This window comes from Phalacrocorax aristotelis, chromosome 1 (assembly GCF_949628215.1).
Source record: "Phalacrocorax aristotelis chromosome 1, bGulAri2.1, whole genome shotgun sequence".
Classification (NCBI taxonomy): domain Eukaryota; kingdom Metazoa; phylum Chordata; class Aves; order Suliformes; family Phalacrocoracidae; genus Phalacrocorax; species Phalacrocorax aristotelis.
The window spans coordinates 139034442-139056526 of record NC_134276.1 but is presented as its reverse complement, the minus strand read 5'-3'; the positions used below and the strand labels follow the sequence as shown (position 1 = coordinate 139056526).

At 42.3% G+C, this 22085-nt stretch overlaps 1 protein-coding gene across 3 annotated transcripts; it reads left to right on the top strand.

The window, feature by feature from the left end:
* Positions 1-3276: 3276 nt before the first annotated feature.
* CREBL2 (cAMP responsive element binding protein like 2) lies at positions 3277-19578 on the top strand. 3 transcript variants are annotated; one of them, XR_012663464.1, is made up of 5 exons: positions 3277-3438; positions 13238-13435; positions 14578-14725; positions 18136-18258; positions 18848-19578. XR_012663464.1 is itself a non-coding variant. In XM_075111986.1 (4 exons), coding segments are annotated over exons 1-4 (363 nt in total). In that variant the 5' UTR covers positions 3277-3423; the 3' UTR covers positions 15459-16635. The 3 variants fall into 3 exon arrangements, 2 of the variants coding, with proteins under 2 accessions (XP_074968087.1, XP_074968077.1); XM_075111986.1 differs by lacking the exons at positions 18136-18258; positions 18848-19578 and adding an exon at positions 15457-16635; XM_075111976.1 differs by lacking the exon at positions 18136-18258 and having other exon boundaries at positions 3278-3438.
* Positions 19579-22085: the final 2507 nt, after the last annotated feature.

Genomic DNA, 22085 nt, shown 5'->3' with positions numbered 1-22085 from the left:
TAACACATACAATACTGATGGATATAAATGACAAGTTGAAGGTGATCTCCATCTCAGTATCAAAAAAGTCAAGAAACTGACAGACAGGGAGTTCCTTCTTGTATTCCCATAAATGTTTCTTGGATATCAGATTAAAGTAAAGGGTGTAGGGCAATGCAATTTCTTGATTGGTTCTACAAAAAAAAACCCAAGGGATTGAAAGGTGGGGTGTTCTTGCGCAATCTAGCCCCACGTGGCAAATGAGTTAGCATCTCTTTTAAAGCAATTGCCATCTCGGTACATCTGGAAAGCAAACAAGAAGATATGTTAACTGCATCCTTGTTTTCCCATCCATGAATGAACTGACCTCAAAGGCTTTGAATCAACAAAGGCTCCACAAATGGACAGTGAAGCAATTTCAGGAAAATGCTGAGCCTTGATATCAACAGTTTGCAAGATTTATTCTTATTTCAGGCAGGCTTTCAGAGGAACAGATTTCCATTTGCCCAAATTGAAATATTTACAGTTCTAGAAACAGAGAACAAGCACTTCTTCGGGATGTTTGACATCACCACAAACATGAGCACATGGTGCAAAATCACCCTGCAAGTTATATCTCTTTTTTAGTCACAGACATAAGTAATGATTTTTAAATCATTGCCTGATCATCGAAAGCAGTTTATTTATATACCTCAAAGTCTCTCCGGATCTCAGAAGAACAACCCTTCTTTTAATAAATATAATTCCTTTGAGCAGGGAACTGCCAATTGTGTAAGACAATTTGTTACGTTGGGTTTAGTGCAAGGTAGTGTTTCCTTGGTGTGCATCACTATGGTTTAGCCATAAAACCATCAAGATGTCTCAGAGAATCACTTAGGAATTATCACTTATTAGGAAAACCACTAACCTGCAGTTAGCCTGCAGTTACTGAGGATGAATTGGTCTAGTACACAGATCATCTGCCTTTCCTTTAACCAAGGAAGTTTTACCTAAAAATCTAATTCACTTGTGAGTCTTTGGGGGTCAAAAGGTGACCTGTTAGTCAACATGAAAAAAAGAAAAGCCCTGCTGTGTCATGGGTCCATCTCATTCAGTATTCTGTCTCTGGGAGTGGCAGGAGGAGATGCTTTTTAGAGAGAATATGTGAACTTGGCCTTTTCCTGTGCTCTGCTCCTCAGTTTCCCAAACCGTTAGATTAGGGATGGTGGAGAATACATCCCTTTAGTACCTCTTTATGAAACTTAAGTCTGTCTAATCCTTTTTTGAACATGCTGAACTCTCTGCCTTACAGTGTCCCGTGGCAGTAAACTCCAGGAGTTCACTATTTGCTCTGTGAAGTACTTTCTTCTAGCTGTTGAAATCAGTTTAAAACATCGTAAGCTTGTGTGCTATATACGTGCATATATATAAAATTCAATGCCATTCACAACTGTTCTTTCTGACAGACTCCCACTCAATTTGCATGTTCATATTCATCCAGGAGGACAGCATAGCCATAATGGAAAAGCAGACTGAAGTACATATTTTGAGTTGTTCCATGTTAAATTATGGAAGCTTTTAAGTGTTTAGGCAGGGAACTTGTGCTTAGCCTGGTCAGAAGCTGAGCGCTCTGTTTCTTAAGTGATGTAAAGCAGAATGGATAATGTGGGGTAACCTAGTGGAAGGAAAAGATGTAGCTGTAACTTTAATTTGCTGGGTGGAAGGATTCTGGCCTTTCTGAATCAGCATCGCGCTCTGTCTAATCTCCTTCCTCCACTCATGTTGCAACAGAGGGTTGCCTAAGTGAGCTATGCTGGCTCTTTGCCACTCAATATTTCCCCTCACCAGGGAAACCCCCAACTGGCTTTTAAAGCCAGCTTTATGGCCCCAGGATAGTGCCAAAGGTGGTACGAGGCGCCTTACCACCGTCTTCAAGAATTTGAAGGCAAAGATGGGGGAGGGGATCACAGGAGACAACCTAGGCAAGCTCGTAGCGAGCTATTCCTTCCACTTTATTAGCTGATGCCTCTTGCTTAACATACTCATCATCTCTGGTTTTTTACTATTATTATTTCAGGGGCAGAGTTGCAAGAACTGATTCATTGCTTTTGGACAGGCAAATAGGAGGCAGTGTGCAAACTGCCTTGTCTTCGACAAGTGAAAAGCATATAAGCTTATACAAAAAAAAAAAAGCTTCTAAAAGCGCTTTGTCTCTGCCATCCAGAAAGCATATCCCTCCAAGAGGAAGGTCTGTGATTCAGGGGGAAAATCCCATGACAAAGCCTTTAGCCCTAACGATTGCATGTAAGAGAGATTAAGTCATGGGAAACTCCTGTGAATAGAGTTGCATGAATAAAAAGAAACATGCAGCAACATGAAACATGCCTAGCTTCAGGTCTCACTGCAACCTTGAAACACTGACCATGTTTACAGAGTTGTTCGCTGGGGTACACGGGTCTTCTGGGCAAGCAGGGGCCTAATTTCAAGGGACCTGGTGGGAGCAGAGGGGCACAGCTTGGCTTTGCATCAAAAGCATTCAAACATTAACCTTTTCTGGTATGCGTCAACACGAAAAGGAGAGGAAACCTGGTATTCTCAAAGGATTGCATAAACTGCTTCGTTAGACTTGGGGTGGCTCAGGATCTCAGGCCCAGCCCACCACGCACTGTCCAAGTGAGCAGGAAGCCTCAGTTCTGTCTTCAGGAACTCGAAGGGCAAAGCAAGACAAACAATAGCAGAAAACTTGTTTCTTTTTTTAATACTCAAGCATTTAAAAAAATCTCGCACGGCTGCTCAGCTGGGACCTTAACGGCTCTGTAACAGTCACCGGAGGCTGCCGCGGGCAGGGCCGCGATCAGGCACGCCGGCTAGCTTGGACACGGCCGCGGCGGCGGCACTGGTTGTGGTCACCTCAGCAGCAGGGAAGGCTGAGGTAAAATTGGGAGTCAGAGCTCCAGAGAGCCAGTGCTCAGGGTCAAAACCGACAACCGCACTCACGGAGGGCCGGACATAGGAGCCGGCCAACCGGCCCGCCGAGCCCCGGCGTTGCGGCGGCTGGGGCCGGGGCAGCAGCCCGCCTCTGCCGGAGACAGGCACCGGGGCAGGGCGGGCGGCGGGAGCCTTCTGGGAAATGTAGTTTTCCCGCCCAGCGGGGCGGGGACCAATCGCCGCTCCGCTCCCCCGCCCCACCCCATCGGGGCCTGCTGGGAGTTGTAGTTCCTGCCGCCCCCCGCTCCAGCGGCGGGTAATGGCGGCGGGGCCGAGCGAGACTACTCTTCCCAGCGCGCACCGCTCCGCCGCCGCTCCCCCGCCCGCCCTCTCGCCGGACTGTAAACAAACAGGGCGGCGGGCGATGGCGGCGGTTTTGGGCCGCGGTGGGGGTCGCTGAGTGGCGGCGTCTGCTGGGGCGGGCGGCTCTGGTGCGTGCCCTGTGCAGGGTTTGCGGGGCTGGGGCTGGCGGCACACATGGATGACAGCAAGGTAAGGGGCTGCGGGGCCCGCCCGGGGGCTGGGAGCCGGCTCGGAGCCGAAGGCAGCCCGTGAGGAGGTGCACTGGTGCAGGGAGCCCGGGCAGCCCGCCTTGCGCCTGACCCCGAGGGGTTCAACCTCGGTGACTGCCGGTGAGAAGGAGGGGTTGTCCCTTCACTCTCCTCGCTTGCTGCGTGCCCTGGAGCACAGCGCTTGGATGCTGCTTCTGGCTGTTCCTTAAAGCTCCAAGCGTGAGCCAGGGGCTGGATACAGACCAGTGGTCTGGTCTGGTGCGGTGGATTGTGTTCCTGTAGACCGTGAATTTCATAGATAAATAGCAACTGTGGACAAATGGTGAGGTACTAGGGCAGGAGCGTGGGTTGCAACCTTGTAATGGGCCCTGGTGCTTCAATTCTTCCTATGTTTTCTTATGAGAACAGCACAGTGGCATCCCTGATGGTACAGGTCTTCCATTTAAGCAGAGTGAAACATCAGAAGATGCACGAGGAGCGCTGCCTCTGACTGCTTGCACTGGGGTGCCCCTAAAGCGGGACTTACAGGGCCCGTGTGAGGCCTCAGAAAATAACTGCTATGTCCAGTCAGTTCTGCATTTTGCAACTGAAGCTCCCAATTGAGTTTGGGTGTTTCAGCTCAGTAGTGTGGTGGGCTGTGGTATTATCCTGGGCTTTGTGCTGAAGATAGCTTAAGTACCCAGGAGTGAGCCAGGTGAAACCACGCTTGAGGTGGGCTGCAAGGCAGCCGTCTTCTGACTCATAATACATTCTGAGCTTGGCTTCAATATTAAAACTGGTCATGTGGTAGTCACAGGCCTGTGGTACCTTGTCTGTTCTCAATCTACCTGGTTTTCTTCCCACTTAAATTTTACTAAAACAAAATTGCACTGCCTGTGCTGATCTACCTTAATTTGGAGGGGAAGAAATACCTGATGCAATTTCTTAGGGAACAATTCTAAGAAATTTAGAAGTGATCAATAATTTGGCAGTACAAGGGCTCCGCAGAACGGATCGTAAGTATGTGTAAGGTTCATGATGATTTGCCAAAATAACGCACATACTCTGGTTTTATTGAGGCCTTGTCTGAAAGCTGCAAAGGAGAGTGGGGGGAATCTGCATCACGGAAGTCAACAAAATGCTCACAACTGTGAGGACTGCATGAAAGTTTATGTAGGGCAGTAGTCCAGAAGATCCAGAAGACTTAATTCTGGGGGCATCTATAGCTCATGAATATTAGCTGATTTTTATTTCTTTTGGTGTTAATAACATTCAACTTCTCCTGTATCAGAATTAATTTATTTGTAACAGATAGCTTCCGGATTTTTCATTTTAAAATAATTATGATCTATTGTTGTGTTTTGTGATGTCCTGATAATCTGCTTTTTTCTGAAAAGTTTTTGGATGCATTTACAAAATAAACTAAATCTTTTCATCAAGTCAGTAAGACAGGTCTTTGTTCTTTTTGTTTCTTTAGGAAAATTGATGTTGAGCTAAGGACCAGCGGGGAGGGGGGAAATGAAGTGGAGCGGAATATTCCTATATTGTCTCAAGTACACCTTCCTAGCATGATGTTTTTGTTTAATGCTTATTGCTGAGGTACTTGTGAGACAGTAGCATTGAAAAGGTTCCTGCCCAGAACTACTGGGTGTTGCTTTACCTAAGGAAAACTTTGAAAATCTTTGTTAGGGCAGCAGGTTTTTCATTAGCTAATAACCTTGGGTGATACCAGGTCTTCCTATCTTCTACTGAAAATAGCTGATACTCGTCAGTAAGTGCCTGCTGCTCTCAAAGGTTTCACTGCAGTTGTTTTGAAGGGCTGCAGTTCCTTTCAGAACAAGTTCATGAGGCTGCAGAGTGCCCTAAAGGTTTGGTGGCTCCATTCAAGAGATCCCATTTCTCTTGGTAGGGCTCCTCCTGTTGCATGTTGCTGTGTCAGGGTGAGGCAAGCATTCTTTATACTTCGTTTTATAGTCAGTGCGGTCCTTGAGCCAGTGTGTACTTGAAATCTTCTAAAAGTTTCACTGAGTCACGTTTTCCTCCTTATTGAGAGGGTTGGCCTGTGTGATTGAAGAGTCTTATCTGTAAATTGAACAAGTGTGATTGTGAAAGGAATTTCTCTGTAAAAATGGAGATAACTAAATTGTATTAGTAGTGAAGTAACCATTCTATAGCTGCATCCACCTAAGTTCAGTGTTGTCCTTCATCTGTATAACATAAAGAATTTAGAATTGGGCTTGCAGGCTGTAATGTTTTCCTTAATTCTTAGCGCACTCTAATTTAGCTATACCCTGTTTAAGAGAGCAATTGAAAAATGGTTCACCTTAACATATTCCTCAAAATGGGAAGGAAATAGTAAATAAAGGGAGAGGTAGAGGATCTGAATGTCAGATCTAGAAAGCTGTCATGTTCCAGTTTAAAAGGATGTTCTTAAAGTGTACACACAGAAGATCCCAACTAAACCCAATATATGACCTTCTCTTCTTTCTCCTATAGAGCTGCTCTGAAACTATGGCTCTTTCAGACACCGGTCTCACTTCATGCCGTGGTTTGAGCTAGTTGTGGTTGTGTAAAGGAAGAAGTTTAGTGATGCAGCTGTTCCTTGGCAATTAATCTCTGTGAAAATAACACTTCTGTGTCTTGGAAATATGTAGACACAGGAAAAATGAGAAACTCTGTCACTGTGATTTCATCCTTTATAGGTGAAATTACTTGGTTTACAAGACTACATATAGCATTATATATTTATTATATACATTGGGAAGCAGGGGGTTTGTATGAGAGTAAGAAGTATTTTTCATGTTTGTGGTAGTTGATAAATAACTCTGTTGGTAACTTATAACACAGTTCTACATAGCTAACTGCAATCTTTATTAATTACAGAAGTTTTTATAGGGTACACTCTGGCAATACTTATGTAACTCTCAGTTTATGGGTAGAAATGAGAAATAAAAAAATTCTTAACATTAGATCACTTTTTTATTATTCCAGTGAAATTTAAACCAAGCAAACAAAAATCAAACCAACAGCAACAAAAAAGTTTGGGTTGCCCTCTTTTATTAGACATATTCTTGTCCTGTAAGGAAAAGATAACTTCAGTTTTCAGAAAGTTTAGATGAAATATATTTTTCTTCAAAAATATGCTAAACTGAACCAAAACATGAATGCATAGGTTGAGTTTTAAGAAAAAGTGCATTTTGGAGGCATAAATACTATATTTAAAATGTATTTTACAATTTGAAGTGGGAATTTAAAAGAAAGTGTAGTGCATCATTCTTAATCTTGGCAGTGGAATGTAGTAATTACTTCTTTTGAAATGGAGTGAAAATTTAGGGAAAGGCACCCAGCAGCTTTTTAAAATGCCTTGCTAGTTCAAGGCAGCTGCTTACATGTGTTGGATATACAAAGGATGGTAAAAAATCAGGCTTAGGAAAACCTCCAGTTATCCCATTCTGATGACAATAAAACAGTCTGCTCTTAAGATCTTTAAAAGAATAGATCTCTTGTACTTGTTTTAATTCCAGGTTAGGTTCTCAACTTTGAACAGACTGGTTGTTGGCTTTCTTTAGCTTGTGAATAAATTGCTGCATCCTCTAAATGAAGAAACCGGTTCCTTTATATCTGTAAAAGAGGCTGTGGCTGTTGAAAGCCGGGTCTCCAGCTCAGATTGTTTGCTCTCCAGCAGGCTGGTCCCAGGGCCTTGGGCAAGGACATGGATCTGGAGGTCTGACTATATCTAAACTTCCGCAAACTTGCAATGTGCGAAGTGAAAGAAAAGCTTCTGAATAGGTAAGGTCAGACTGTTCTCAGCTGTTAACTGAGCTTGAGAAAGCAAGCCCTCAGATAAACTGTTCATATGGGGCACTTATATTTACGGATTGAGTATCTGTCGATGTCTTGCTCTGATGTTCATACAGCCTTTCCATTTTGGGGGTGCACTTGGTGGTAAGGCAGGGGAAGGCCACAGCAAAATTCTGCACACAAGAACTTGTGCAGCTTTCCCCACTGCCTAGCTTTGAAACATGAAATACCCAGTCATGTGTGATCCTGAGGGGAGTTTTGCGGTAAATCATAATTACTGGGATGCAGACATCCCTTGGGAGGAGTGTGGGAGCAAGTCAGAGATGAAATCTTGTGCTTAAAATAAAGGGCCTGATGGGTCTTCATTCATGAGATGTCCTCTAGCACGTCTGTGCCTGTGACCCTTGCTGTTGTGGGTGACTGGGATCACAAAGAGAGCGGCAATCTCCCAGGTGATCCTGGAACCGACTCTGAGGAATGCTTTGAATGCCACAGCAGGCACTGAGAGCTGGTATGGAGAGCTAAGCGCAGGATCTGTTTCCATAATAACCTCAGTTGTTAAGGAGGTAGGTTACTGTGTTTTCATCCTTTAGGACTTTTTCAGAGTACGCAGGCTTGCAAAGAGCTGGAGACTTCTTCCATCCAGGCTCATGTTCAAACATAAAATGTTCTCTTTGCTGCTAGCTTGGAAATACAAAACCTAAATAGCTTTGGTTATAACTTAGATGGGCAATTTCAAATTGTCAGATGTTCTAACAAGTTCTAACAAGTTTTAACAAGTCGCTGCTCACCATCGCTCAGATGACGCATCCACTGTCTCACATTTGCAATGGGTAAGTAAAATGGATGAGCTTAAACCCCATAGACTAGTTTTGTTTTATGTTTGCAGTGGGCTAGGAGGATATGTGTAGTATAGAGTTAGTTGACCATCCTTGTTGCCTGTTTCAAGCTCCACTATAAACAGGTTTAAAGAAGTCCGTGTATAAACTGGGAGAACACGTATGGTGTGTTGGTGGATATGCTTCCAAGTCCTTCCTGGAGGGAACAGGAGGACTCTCACCTGTTGAGCAGTAAGGTGGCATCTGGCTGAATTCTGCAGTCTAAGTAGCAATTCCTACCCTGAACGTTAATGATTACCCATCTTGACTTGTGGACATGTGTAAGACTTTATGAAAACTTGATGTGTATTCCTAGCTTATGCTTTTAAAAAGAGACATTTCAGCAAAGATAGTTGTCTTTACACTTCTGTGCTAAAAATCACCTTAGTACATTAATCACTTTGTATGATCAGACTTCTAGGATTAATTTCTATTGACGTATCTGCTTAAGACTTAGTGTTTGCTCACTAAATAGTATCTTATTTTTGGATCATTATCGGATGCATTTTGTCTGCCAGTGAAAGTTAACTAAATCGGGGTAAAGCATATAAAATGACATGCAAGGGAAGAATAACCAGCATATTTTCTACCTACTGCATATACTGCTACTGTGAACGGTATGCTGTGACTTAGCAGATTGGATAACAATCTTTATTAGGAGACTTGTGACTAACTTAATTTGATTACTGATTTTGAAAAAATATTTGCAAGCGTGAATAGATTCCTCCCCTTTCTACTGTAATGAATGCAGTGCTGAGGTTTTATTTCTTGCTAATAATTTTTATAGTTTTACATAAATTCTGTAGATGATCATCAACTCCATGCTAAGTTAAGTTCTGCAGACCTGTGCCTTCAGCCACTAATGCAACCAAGAGTCTGCTTAAGATGATTCCTTGAGCTGGATCTCAAATACTGGTTGATGGAGCGCTTAAGAGCTACTTGTTTATTTGTTGAAATCTGAGGGCCTTTTTTCAGGGCAAGTAATTGCAGCTATTTCCGATTCCAGGTCAAATAATTTTGTACATGAACACTGATGGCGGGCAAGAATGAAGTTATGATCTGAGTACTGTATTAAAAAGGAAGGGAGCTACATTTTTCTATTTTCTGAGGTCTGAGTGAACTGAAATATGACCTTGACTGGACTTCTGACATGCATGTCATTGTCAGTATTTCTGTGACCAATGTTATGATTAATATTGTTCTGGGTCTTGATTACATATGACTCCCTGAAAAAAAAAATAAAATCCCTTTTGCTCAATGCTAATAGATTCCATCTCTTTTTAAACTCCCGAGGAATACGAAGGGAATTAAAAAACGTTTGCTTGCTTGGATTTTCTTGTTCTGCTGCCATGTTCAACATCAACTAGCACTGTGGCTTTGTCTTCTTTCTGTCACATTAGCATAGCAACTGAGTAGGCAAACATGACTAGAAGCCAGGGAGATATGGTAATGTGGGATGGTGGCAAAGGATATATCAGGCCTTTTTATCCCCTAGCTGGGTTGCTTAAGGTTACAGCAGGAGCTTCTAAATATTGGTGAGGAAAAAGTGTTAAAGGATGCAGGATTTGACTAAATCGCTTACCAAATCAGCTGTGGAGGGTGATGCCTAATTGTATGGTGAACTCCAGTTCAGGATCCACAAAGGCAGTGTGAGTCTTTCGGGATGGTGTGAAGGCAGATTATTAGGGTCCTGCTGCTTTAAGTTGGAGTTAAAAGGGAAGGAAGCTTTTCATTATTTCCATGGCCCTGGTGGTTACAGCGTTGGCAAACGATGACCCAAGAGGTACAAGCCCTTTTCCTCCCATAAGAGAGCTTGTGTGCAGGGCTGCTGCAGTGGCAGAAGATGTTGTGGGGAGAGAGCAATTAGTACACCTATCTGTAGAAAGCTCCCTAGAGTGACTAGAGGGAAAGCAGTTCATTGATAATGGTGGATCCAGGATGCCGTTGCAACGTGCAAAGCGGTCTACACCAGTGTCTAATTTCCTTGCAGACTACGAAGCGCCTTTAATTGTTTCATGTCCACATCTCTAGATCAGTCCATGAAGAGCATGCCTTTAAACTCTGAGTTTGTACGAGCTCACTTGGTATCTTACTGGCGTAACAATCCACTCTCCCTTGCCCTGTGTTTTCTGTGTTGATGTGACCCCTCCCTTGAAAAAGGCATCAGCTACATATAAGCATAAACAAGATGCTTTGAAATTACTTTTCCTAAAAAAGAAATTATTTTATGAGACGGTGGTGTTGGATGGATTTAACTGCTGCGAAGCCACACTGTTTGCGAGTGCTTTTTGGTGTTGCTGCCTGCCCAGGGAGCTGGCTGTGGAAAGGCTGAGTGCTATTTCCAAGTAGTTTTAACTCGCTGGTTGTGAGAAATAGCATGGTACCAACTATTCACCTGCCTGCCATTCTGGTGAAAGGGTACGGTTGCGACATGCACAGGACTGAGACTCGAGTTATTTTGTTCATACAGCAGTATACCCTTGAGTGCTAGCCCCAGTCTTCCAAAGGGTCAGAGCTCAAAGGTTTTTTTTGTTCTTTTTGTTTTTTTTAAAGAGAGCTGGAGTGTATGTCTCTACAAGACCTTATCTAGCTCTTGAATTCAAAGATTTACTTTAAACTGCCTTGCATTGGCACAGAAAAACCTCAGGCCCTAAAAGTCTCTGAGAACTGAAGTACTTTGGCTGTAGCGTATAATGTAATATCCAGAAATCTTTTAAGTGCAGGTAATAATAGATAGCAAATTGTGAGTGCCTACACTCCCTCATGGGAAGACTGTCTAAGTCCTATTGAGCTAGGAGTATAAATCATGCCGTGCAGAAATATGAGTGTGGTTCCATGAGAGGACAGAGCCGTGCTTCTCATGCCCGAAAGGGGACAGTCACTTTCCTTTCTTTGGAGCTCCTTTACCCCTTGGCCATGGCTGATTAGTTGTATACTATTTTGGTTAATATAGTATCTGAATTAGAAGAACTTAAGGAGACTGGTGCAGTGAATGAATTTTTCAAACTGTATTCAGCAGTTCAGATGTAAGAGAGATTGATTTTTTTTTCTTTGCTTTTCTGAATGTATTGTTTGTTTCATTATCACAACATGTCCATTCAGTACTTTCAGATCCCCCAGTTGCTTACGGTAGGCAGCTACACCTCAATAAATTAGGAAGGGTGGTATAGAGAGGGTAGGATTGTGTTGGCCTGTGATTGTTGACTTACTTTCCAAAAAAAGAATAGGGTCAATTGTAAAATAGTGGGTTTTTGTTGGTTTTTTTTCCCCTTCATTCTAGCACATCAGTTCACTATGTTATTGTTTTTATTGCAGCCTGCGAAGTTTGTAGAACAAGTGGCTTTTTTGAATGTCAAAGCTGACTTATTTTGTAGCATCACACAGTTAAAAGTGCCTTTTTTTAAAATTATAAACTCTGATATTTCGAACACTGGCTATTAGAAGAAGTATCATCTATCAGGCATGGTGAAACACGAAGCCAGCAGCGAAATGCTTGTATGTAGGGGTGTGCGTGTGAGGTGTGTTTCTCCACACCCCCTCCATTCAAACAGTGTGGTCAGAATGCAAATAAAGAGAAATCTTCACTTCAGACGGGAGGTGGGGTGTGTGGCTGACGTGACATTTACAGGGTGATACTACCTGATGACCAGTGTACTGAATTTCAGACCGTATTTAAGACTTTCATATGCCATGCTCTCATGTTAAGAGAGTAAAATATTTGGGTGAGGAAGCATAGAGTAAACATTGAGGAAACTATTACCTTTTTTATTTGTAACAAGAGAAGCTTTCTGACCTGTAAAAAAAAAAAAGGAGCCACAAAGAAGAGGGGAAAACGATTGCAAAACCTGCAGTCTGTAGGACAAGAAATTAGAGGATTACAGTTCTGCAAGGGAGATCTAAATTAGGTGCTGGGAGAATTTAACACTGTCATATGCTGCATGAGGAGGCATGAGGAGACAATTTTCCAGGCTGTGTAGTATTGTTTCGAAGGTAAACATGGTCAGAGTGGTTAGGTACAACAGCAATAGAGGCTGCAGAGGTAGGTCTCAGCGTGAGTTCCCTGTTTAGTAAAAACCCTGAGAAGATTCCTCAGTCCTGAATTTTTTTCAAAGGAAGCTCAGATGGCTAGTGAGTAATTCTGACAAGCTGCATCTTTCAAGTAGGCTGAAACTATGGCCACTTTATTGCAGCAAAACTAAGTTTTAGAATATATTGATTTAAATAAATATTTTTTCTTCCAAATTAAAGTGTTAAACTCCATAATACTTGCCAACTCTAGAAACACTATATTAGGGCAGGAGTTGTTTGTAATAATAAAACAGTTTTGCTACAAATTTGACTGACTGTCTCCGAGGTGTCCCAGATACCCTCCTAGATATCTGGAGTAGTGTGCCCAGCTCTGTGCTCCCCAGTACAAGAGAGAAGTGGAGCTACTGGAGAGAGTCTGGCAAAGGGCCGCTAAGATGATGGAGCACCTCTCCTGTGAGGAAAGGCTGAGAGGGCTGGGACTGTGTGGCCTGGAGAAGAGAAGGCTCCAGGGACCTCAGCAGTGTGTACAAATACCTGAAGGGAAAGGTGGAAAGAGGACAGAGTCAGACTGTCTGCAGTGGTACCCAGTGCCAGGACCAGAGGCAATGGACACAAACTGAAACACAGGAGCGTCCCACTGAACATCAGGAAACTTTTTAATATGAGGGTGACAGAGCACTGGCACAGGCTGCCCAGAGAGTTTGTGTAGTCTCCCCCCTTGGAGATGTTCAAAAGCCATCTAGACATGGTCCTGAGCAACTGGCTGTAGGTGGCCCTGTTTGAGCACGGGGGATTGGACCAGATGGCTCCAAAGGTCCCTGCCAACCTCAACTGTGTTGTGATGCTGTTCTTCCAAATCAGATCAGTAACATTTACAGTAGGACTGTTTAAGCACTGACTTCAATATGACATACTGCTGTCACTGAAAACTTCATACGTCAGTCCCCTAAACAAGCTACATCTTTCCTCTGTTGCTCAGGATCAGTGAAAGTATATGCAAAATTTTCTGCCTGAGACACCTCGTAGGCACAATGACATGGCTCCAGCATCCCCTCTGCAGAACAGGATCTTTAGTGTACTCTTCCTTTCCAGGTGGTCGGAGGCAAGGTAAAGAAGCCAGGCAAGCGAGGTCGCAAACCAGCCAAAATAGACTTGAAGGCAAAGCTTGAAAGGAGTCGTCAGAGTGCAAGAGAGTGCAGAGCCAGGAAGAAGCTGAGGTACCAGTACCTGGAAGAGCTGGTTTCAAGCAGAGAGCGAGCCATCTGTGCTCTTAGAGAAGAGCTTGAAATGGTAAGAAACTATCATTTAACTTAACCCTCGGTATTATTTGGGACTTGCCCTCGTGGACATTTGTTCCTGAAATCACTGTGACTGAGAGTGGGATTTGGCTAGTCATAAGGTATCAAAACGTCAGTGACAGATGCACTCAGCTGTTTGCCTACTTTGTGTGTTGGATACGAACCCCATGTCACATGTTAGCTGCTGGTTTTGAACTGGAAGCAAGCAAAGTGCCATTGCTTATGAGTCTGTTATATTTGAAATGTTTGTTTTAGAAAACCTCTGACAGAGGTAGAAAGTGGTAGAGGGTGGAAAGAGGTGTGTTAAAATATGAAGGGGGACATACATCCACAGTGTGTCATTGCTTCCCACAGACCAGTGCATCTGTTGGGGGGGTTGATTCTTGCAGGACAGTCTCTATGTAGGTGGTTGCGCTGCTGTCCTGTGTTCCAGCATGTGTAAGATGGGTGTCTTGGCCAAACAAGCTGCATTAACCAAAGAGAATGTTTCATCTGGAAATACAGACTTAGCTCCTAAGTGATACTGAGATGCCATTGAAATTTCACCGGAGCTGATGGTATTGCCTTGACCTTGGATTAGGTCTGTTTGAATTGTCAGGGCTAATCACCACAAGTGAATAGGGTTATGATTGGGTGGAAAGTCAGCCAAGTGACCACAGGTTTTTCAGTGTGCTTCAGGGTTTGCCAATGAAGAATTTAAGATGAGGGAACTAGGAATAAGGCACACGTGCTTTAACTGTGCCTTGCACAATCAGAAATGACCTCTTAATAGTCAATCAGCCCCAGAGTCATGTGAAATATTTGTTTTTAATAGGCCATGAACTGGAACGGTATTCTGGTATGCCAGCAGTGAGAAAATGCACAAAGTGTTCCATGTTGTTTAATAATTACAGTATTGTGTCTAGTACTGCCACTGAGCAGCAGTTTATTGACTGAAACAGGATTTACTGAGGCCAGGTATGGAACCATGGACACGTGCTTAGCTCATTAGTGCTCTGCAGTTTTGTAAGAGGCTTCAGCCCAGTAAATTCAAACCTTAAATGAATATACCGGAAGGGAAAGATTACAGCTCTGTTTTGTCTGCTAGTGTGATCCTGGCAGTTTGCTAATGCCTAATGTGTTTGCATATTTCAGTACAAGCAGTGGTGCATGGCGATGGACCAAGGGAAAATCCCCTCTGAAATAAAAGCCCTGCTAACTGGAGAGGAGCAGGGCAAAGCACAGCAGAACTCAGTCAAACTTGCCAAGGCTGGGAAGACAGAAGCAAACAGCAGCAATCCCTGTGAGTATCCAGCCTATGATTAATTCCTATTTTGTTACATCTTTTGTGGTGTAGGAGGATGGCTGTGGTGTAGGAAGAAACATAAGGATGTGCTTTTGGGCACAAATAGTTGATTGAAGCAAAGTGCTTAGTGGGTGGTACAAAGACTCTGTGTAATGTTTACATGGACAACAGAAATTACGCTAGTTAGGAAACTGGGCAGTTATTTTAAAAGAAGACTCAATCTTTGTGTTTCGCCAAGGCCTGTGGAGACATGTGAAGAACTGAGACCTTAATCTTTTACAGCATTTTCTGTTTTCCTAATGCAAGGTAAATGGAGCATATAAAACATAATTGAATTTTTAAAACTCCATCAGGAAAACATTCTAGCTGCAAGTACTCAAAAGTGAGAAATGCTGGACTTGGGATTTCCTACAGAGTCTTCTTTCTGCCTCATTTGTGCTTGCCCAGGGAATGAAATAAAGTTCTTCTGGGGATTGAAAGGTGAAAAGATCATGAGATATAAAGTCATATTCCTGATACGTACATGCAAAGAACAGAGCTAAGGTTGCAGCGTGGGCAGTTTTATATCTCATATTTTCTATTTTTGAAATATTTCATGCTACAGGTTAAATTACACTTTACAGTAAGCTTTTGAAAAATATGAATTCCTAGCTTTATGTTTTTAAGAAACAGCATGAAAACCACACTTGTAACTGTAACAATCTTCCCCCATGGTGCATCGTTCACAGGAGGCCAATGCAGAACCTTCCGCACTGCAGCAGAGATAGCTTGGTAGCTAGCAGAAGAATGCTGTTGTCAGAGAAGTGGATGCATCCCCAGGTGCAGGGGGAAGGATCCCAGTCCGCTGCCTTCTCTTTGCCCCTCCCCACATGAAGCTCTTTGATTGTGGTGCTCCTAAGCCTGCATGGAGTGGGGTTTTGGGAGTAATAGGTGTTTGTGCAAGCGGAGTCTTGTTCTTCCTTTCTTTACACCACCCTCCCAAAATACAGCAATGGCAGCTTTTGGGCATTCCCAATAGAAGATGGGGGCTGCTCTTGTGTCAGAGGCAAGAAGAAGACTGACTTTGTGGTCAGTAGCTATGTGGTTGGTAACTGTTGTGGAAAACTGTGTAACTGTGTGCAAAAGGAGGATCTTGTAACAGCTTTGCTAAAGCCAAATGGAGTACTGTAGGTTGAGGAGAAGGAACTGGATCAAAAGCTTTCAGTAAGAAGGTTCATAGCCATGTAATTTGTAACCTAGATAAAGGTGTTGCTTTCAGCATCCTTCTATAATGCAGCATGTCTCTTAAGTTACTGGGACTCTTAAAGAGAGGTACTAAATATATTCCCTGCCTCTGCCCATACTTCTTTCACAGGATGTACTGCCCACCCTCCATGCTCCCAGTAAGGTAGTGAAAGCATGTCGTGTCCCTGCCCATGCTTCCAGCAATGGAACAACTGCCATCTTCTCCCACCCATTGTGCCCTGCTATCTTTCTGTATCTGCCTATACTTTGGGCCCTAGTATCTTTCTAGCCTGCAACTTAGTATGAATTCTGCTGTACTATCCTGGTTTCTCAGCCAAAGACGATGCCAAGAACTAGTAGCAAGGAAAGCAAGTTGCATCAGTTTGGTTTTATGATAAGAGAGGCTATGGCAAAAGTCTTGTGGGCTGATTTACTCATCCAAGATATTGACAGATAACCTGCCACTTTCTTTAGATGGCTCTTTCTCCTGTATATGCTTTTTGCGTGTATATGATGCAGTGTGCAGAGTGGAGCTCTCAGGATTTTCAGTGGGGGTTTTGCTTGCTTATTCTCCATTTTGTTTGTGACAATGTCTTTCTCTGTATTTTATGAAATGCATGGAACATTTTTTTAATCTTATGTTTTCTTCTTTGTTTCATAGAATAAATATTATAATGAATGACTTTGCTAGACTGAATGTTGCCTTCTTTTTATTGAATTAATTGGGTCTGTTTAGCATTATCTCAATTCAGGATTCGTCAGAAGCACTGAAAATAATAAAGTGCCATATTTCAGTGTACAGCACAGTTGTTTTCAGAATTCCGTTCTGAGCACTCAGTATATTAATCCTTAAGGCATGGTTTAAAATTTATTCCCTAGACCCTGCACACATGTACTTAGTTAGCAGTTGCTAGAAATGTTGCGTAGACATGGAAAACTATTATGAAAGGTTAAGTAACACTGACGCAGAGATGGAGAGGATATGAAGGTTCCCCCCTACCCTGTATCTTAAGCTCTGAACTGCAGTTTGTCCTGAAAGGTAGCAACAAAGCCAACCCATAAGTTTTGGGATTTTTGTCTATGTTGAATGCTTGCCTGTCCTTCTTCTGGGTTCTCTGGAGGAAAAAAAAAACTAGGCCACATGTCCAGAACTATACTCTGTGAACCCTGCCAGTTGGATTTCGTAACATGATAATGCCAGCAGTGTAACTTACTACTTTTGGTTAGAATTAGACTTACACAGTCTAGTTTCAAATGTAAACTATGTATTGTAATTAAATGTATATTTCAAAGGTTATGTATATACTTAAGTGGTTTTTTTCTGAATCGGGGATGTAGAAAATGTGCAGAGGAGTTACAGTATGCATGATCTGAACAGCTCCACTCTGCACTAGGTTATGTGACAAATGCGTCCTGATCTCACCAGAAATACTCACTTTGCTGTTTTCCCTCTGCTCTTTCTTTGTTTCACTTTCTATGATAACAAAAAAGAAACGTCTCAGGAGTTAAGTTTTCTTCTATGGAGGAAACGGGGAGTTGGAATTTCTCATTGTGATGAGCAACAGTTTTCATCTGTTCCTCATCACAGTGGCTCCTGCTTCCTGGCTTAGCCAGCAGTTGGCATTACAGGATTGTGTTTGGCAAGCCTGGGCCCGGCTCTGTGGCACAAATAGTGGCATCCATGTTCTGACAGTTTTTTTGTGCTTCATGCAGATGGGACAGGGAGCATGTTACAGCCTACATAATCTTCAACTGTTTCCTTGTTTGTCCTGCAAGCCAAAAATACGCGTGACAGAGTTAGAGGCTCTAACTGCAGTCTTCCAACCTGCTCTAGATGCAGGGTTCCCAGCAACAATCATTAATTAGATAAAGTTCTGTGGCTTCCATCAAGTGGCAGGTCATGTTATATCATCTAAATGTTCTAGCTTTAGATGCATCTCCGGGAGTCCTTTATTTTGGAGTTTGAAGTTTAGCAGTTCCCCATGAAAGCTAACAGGAATATTTATAGTTTGTGCTGGTTTGGTACATGCTTACAGTCTTTGTCCCCATTGAGGTGGCTCCTGGAAGCGATATGTAGCTAAGGCCTTTGACTAGGGGTCTCATATAGCACCCTAAATAATGGAGGATGTCTTATCCTCTCTTTGTGTAAGATGGGTACAGCCTTCCACCCATTTCTCCTGCAGTGAGTGTGTGCAGCTGTTTCTCTCTCACAAACATTGAAGAAAGGAAGTAAGCCTGGAAATGCTTCATTTTCCCACTTGCCGTGGAAATCTAACGATCACCTAGAACCATTTGCCCAGCTAAAGGTGGGTATCTCTTGGAAACTATCCGCAGTCTTCCAAAAATACGGTCTGAAGTATTTGGTGTTTAGAACGATGCTAGGACTGTTAGGGTAAGGTGTCATGAGATTGAACTCAATTGATGCTGATGGAGTAAGCACTGTACAGTTGCACGGATATTTTTGGGGAATTTAACCCAAGGATTTACCAGACAGTGAAAACTTGATAAAAAGAGGATGTAGTAAGTCTTGTCTTTTTAATCTCAAATACATGCTTGGGGCATAGAATCCTGAAAAATGAAGTGGATACACTTCATAGACTTGTCACTTAACTGAGAACATTTTGTAATTACATGTGTTAAAAAATTTTTAAAAAACCCCCTCATGGTCTGCTTTCATAATCTGATAATAAGTGTTTGCCAGAGAACCTGCATTCAATTAAATGCTTTTCAAAATACTATTATAACTTATTTCAGAGGTGTTTGATTGTGGGGTTTTTTTATGTATTAGATGCATTTCAAAAAGCTTTTCTCTTTCTTGACAGCTGAAGCCACAGCTAGCTTTGGGAGGGTGCTTGTGACTGAGTTGTTTTTCCTTTTTTCCCTTTTACATTTTAGGGTGAAGATGAATCTACATCAGTAATGAATCTAGTTCTTCCTGGCATCCCATGAAGAGATAGAGAAGATTTGGCATCATAGTTCCATTTGCGATGTTTCAAGAAATTATAATCTCTATAAGTAGCTGTAATATTACTGTTAATATAAGGACCAAATGCCTCAGACTAGTCTAAAAATGTAGACAAATCAGAGGAAAAGCTGAAATAAGAACCGTAGTCCTTCTCATTATGCTTGTTACAGCATGAGTGACAGAGGATTGGCTGATACAGAAACCCCTGTTGTAGGTAAGGAAGGCAAAACATCTTGTGAGTTTCCTGCTGTTAGTGCCAGTAAGCATTGATTTCTCTGTAAGTTATGTCAATAACTGAGTTTCTTGTATGACTCTGTGTGGATTTGTATTAGAAAAACAGAAGCTTCTAATCTGCAGTAAAATCTGAGGTATCCCATACTGAATAGAGAAGCAGTGGACTAAAATTCAACTGGTGCTGTATTTATGGAATGTATAGATTTGTATATGTAGATATATAAGTAGAATTTGTAGTGTCAGTTATAGCCATTGCCTTAAAGCAATTTCTGCAAAGGCTGTTGCTTGATATTATTTATACCATTATTTGTATTTTCTTTATCTTACCCACTTTAAATTGTGACTAGAAAATGCTGTCATTGTTCAGCTAATAATTTTCAGCAATGCTTCATTTAAAAAAAAAAAATTAAAAACCCCAAACAGCTGACTTTTGGTTTCTTTTTTTGCTTCAGAAAAAGCACTTGGGAGGTAGAAGTTACGCTTCCATAACTAGTGCAAGATTAGCCCTGCTTTTTTGTGTGTCTGCCTGTAACTGTCAACTGGCTTAAATCTATACTAACTGCTGCTTCAAGCAATTCTTGTGTATGGTCCCTATGTAGTAGGATGGGTAATGGTGACATTCTTAACTGCTGCAGCTGATAGGTGTTCTGATGATGAAAGAAATTTGTGAGTAAAAGACTACAAGTGGGCTATAAAACTGTGTTTTCATGAGACAGCGTGTTCAGTGTGAATAGAAATAGCGTGCTATGAAAGGTGACGTCTTCCATACCTTCTTTCTCATGGCAACTTTCAAAATACGTTTTGATCAAGTTATACAGTTCTGGTGACAGGAGTGCTGCATGTTCCTGTGGTAGAGCATACGAGCAGTGTCCTCCAACTTCACCATCTCCTTATGTGGTGTGCTCCGAATGCCTGTTATTGTAAGAACAATTCTTTCCTACACCCTATTGAACATAGATCCTGCTGTGTTGCTAGGTCAGTGTTTTCCGTTTTGCGTTTCTGGGCTTTTTCTTGCTTCTCCCCTAAGCAGTACTTTGAAATCTCGCACTTTTCGGTATGCGTTCCTTTTTTCCTACAGAAAAAGAGTCTTCTGCGAATCTCCTTTCTTCCTTAAGTGGTCTAGCAGCTATTTTCAAAAGCAATTGAGGGTTCCTTTTCCAGAGGACTACATAAAAGCATGAGTTACTGTGCACTTGCTCTGCCTCTGCCCACATGCTGTGCCACACCCACCGACTCACACTGAATTTTAAGCTCTCTTCCACGTTTTAAGCTCTCAGTAATATCAGAATAAATACCCCTTCTGTGCTGCAAGCTCTTAAGTTGTAGCTCAGGATCTACTACTTGTTTCTCCATGTAGCCTAGTGGAAGCAGTGTGGATATGAGCTCACCCCGGAGAGGTTTTTTGCTTGTTCAGTTCTTCAGTTTAGCTGTGTGATCAGAAGGAAGGCAGGACTGTTAGCAGACAGCAGCAGCCGACAGTAATGACAACGTTCTTCAGTTGTAGATGTTGGGCATGTGTTGAAACAGTTCCGCTACTCATAAAGTTGTAAGTCTTCTTTCACTTGAAACATTGAGATTCACGTTATTTTGTTCCTTGCATTTCTTTAGAATTCCGTGTTGCCCAGCATTTTCACCAGTGACAGTGTTTTCAGGCAAAAGCGTGAGTTCAGCTTGGGTTTATGTATGTGAAACACTCTGTGGAGCTAAGGGGGAATTAATTTGTGAGAGAGAATATTTTTTTCTCTTTATCTCATGAACATCAGCCAGCAGAGGTTTCATCAAAGTAAATAAAGTAACAGTGTTAGTTGTCCGTTTAAACCTCAAATCCTGTCTGGGTTCTCAGATAGAGAAAGGGGAAGGAGGTATTGCCTAGTTTTCTGTTCGGCTAATTACTCTTGTGACAAGTATTTGCGTAAACCTTCACAAGGTGATAGCTCACTTATACTGCAGGGACCTATTGATGAGAACAGAGGGCATTACCATTCTCACTTCAGCAAGAGGCATTTCTCATGACTTTATTCTTGGGGTTTCTTGCCTTCCAAAATAAAATAGTAATTAGCTTTTTAATTACTAGCATACCAATGGAACCAAAGTGGATTGCTGCGGGTGTTTGAGAAACAGCCAATTAACTACTGCAGCTTTCTGGGTTTATATAATCTTGTGTCTTTTTGCAGTAGCCGCTTAATGTTGTCATCATTTCAATCCACTGCCACTAAAGGAGTGGCATTGTTAATGGAGGTGATATTGTCTACACATGCTGGCAGATAAAAAAGGCTGACTGACAGCTGGAGAATAATGATAAAGGTTGTCTGTCTTAATCCCTTTGCTGTGAAGTTCCCTCTCGTGGAATGAGCACAGTTGCAGTTTTGTGGATGCTGAAGGAAAAAAAAAAGAATGTAGGCAGAATGATGAATGGCCTCTTGTGATTGCTTGCATTCACCCTGCATTTTTTTCTGAATCACACTCTTTGCATGAAATAAGTCATATAAACAAAACAAATGTGCCTGTTGTTAACACAGCTTTGCCTTCGTCTGTCAGAAATACTATCCCCAGCTGTAACCTTAAATATCACCTGTTAACATGGACTAAAATTTTCTTTGTTACTGTAAAACCTCATTTTCCCTGTCTTCATTAGTATATAACTGTTTTCAGACATCAGTGAGAATTTTATAAAGTAGCAATTTCAAGTTAATCCCTGCACTTTGCCCCATCCTTTCTAATTGTCAAGGCTGCTTCTAAGCAGAATTTCTTCCATCTGTGCCATTTTTCTGTCACGCTTGATTTGAAGCTCTACATAAAAATGGTAAGAGTTGAATGATCAATACCAATGCAGTCCAGTTTCTTACCTGTTGTGGGGAGTGACCGCTATTCTTCCAAGGAACTAGTAGTGTCCTTCCTGCACTGATCAGGCTACAAGAAAGAATCAAGTGTGGA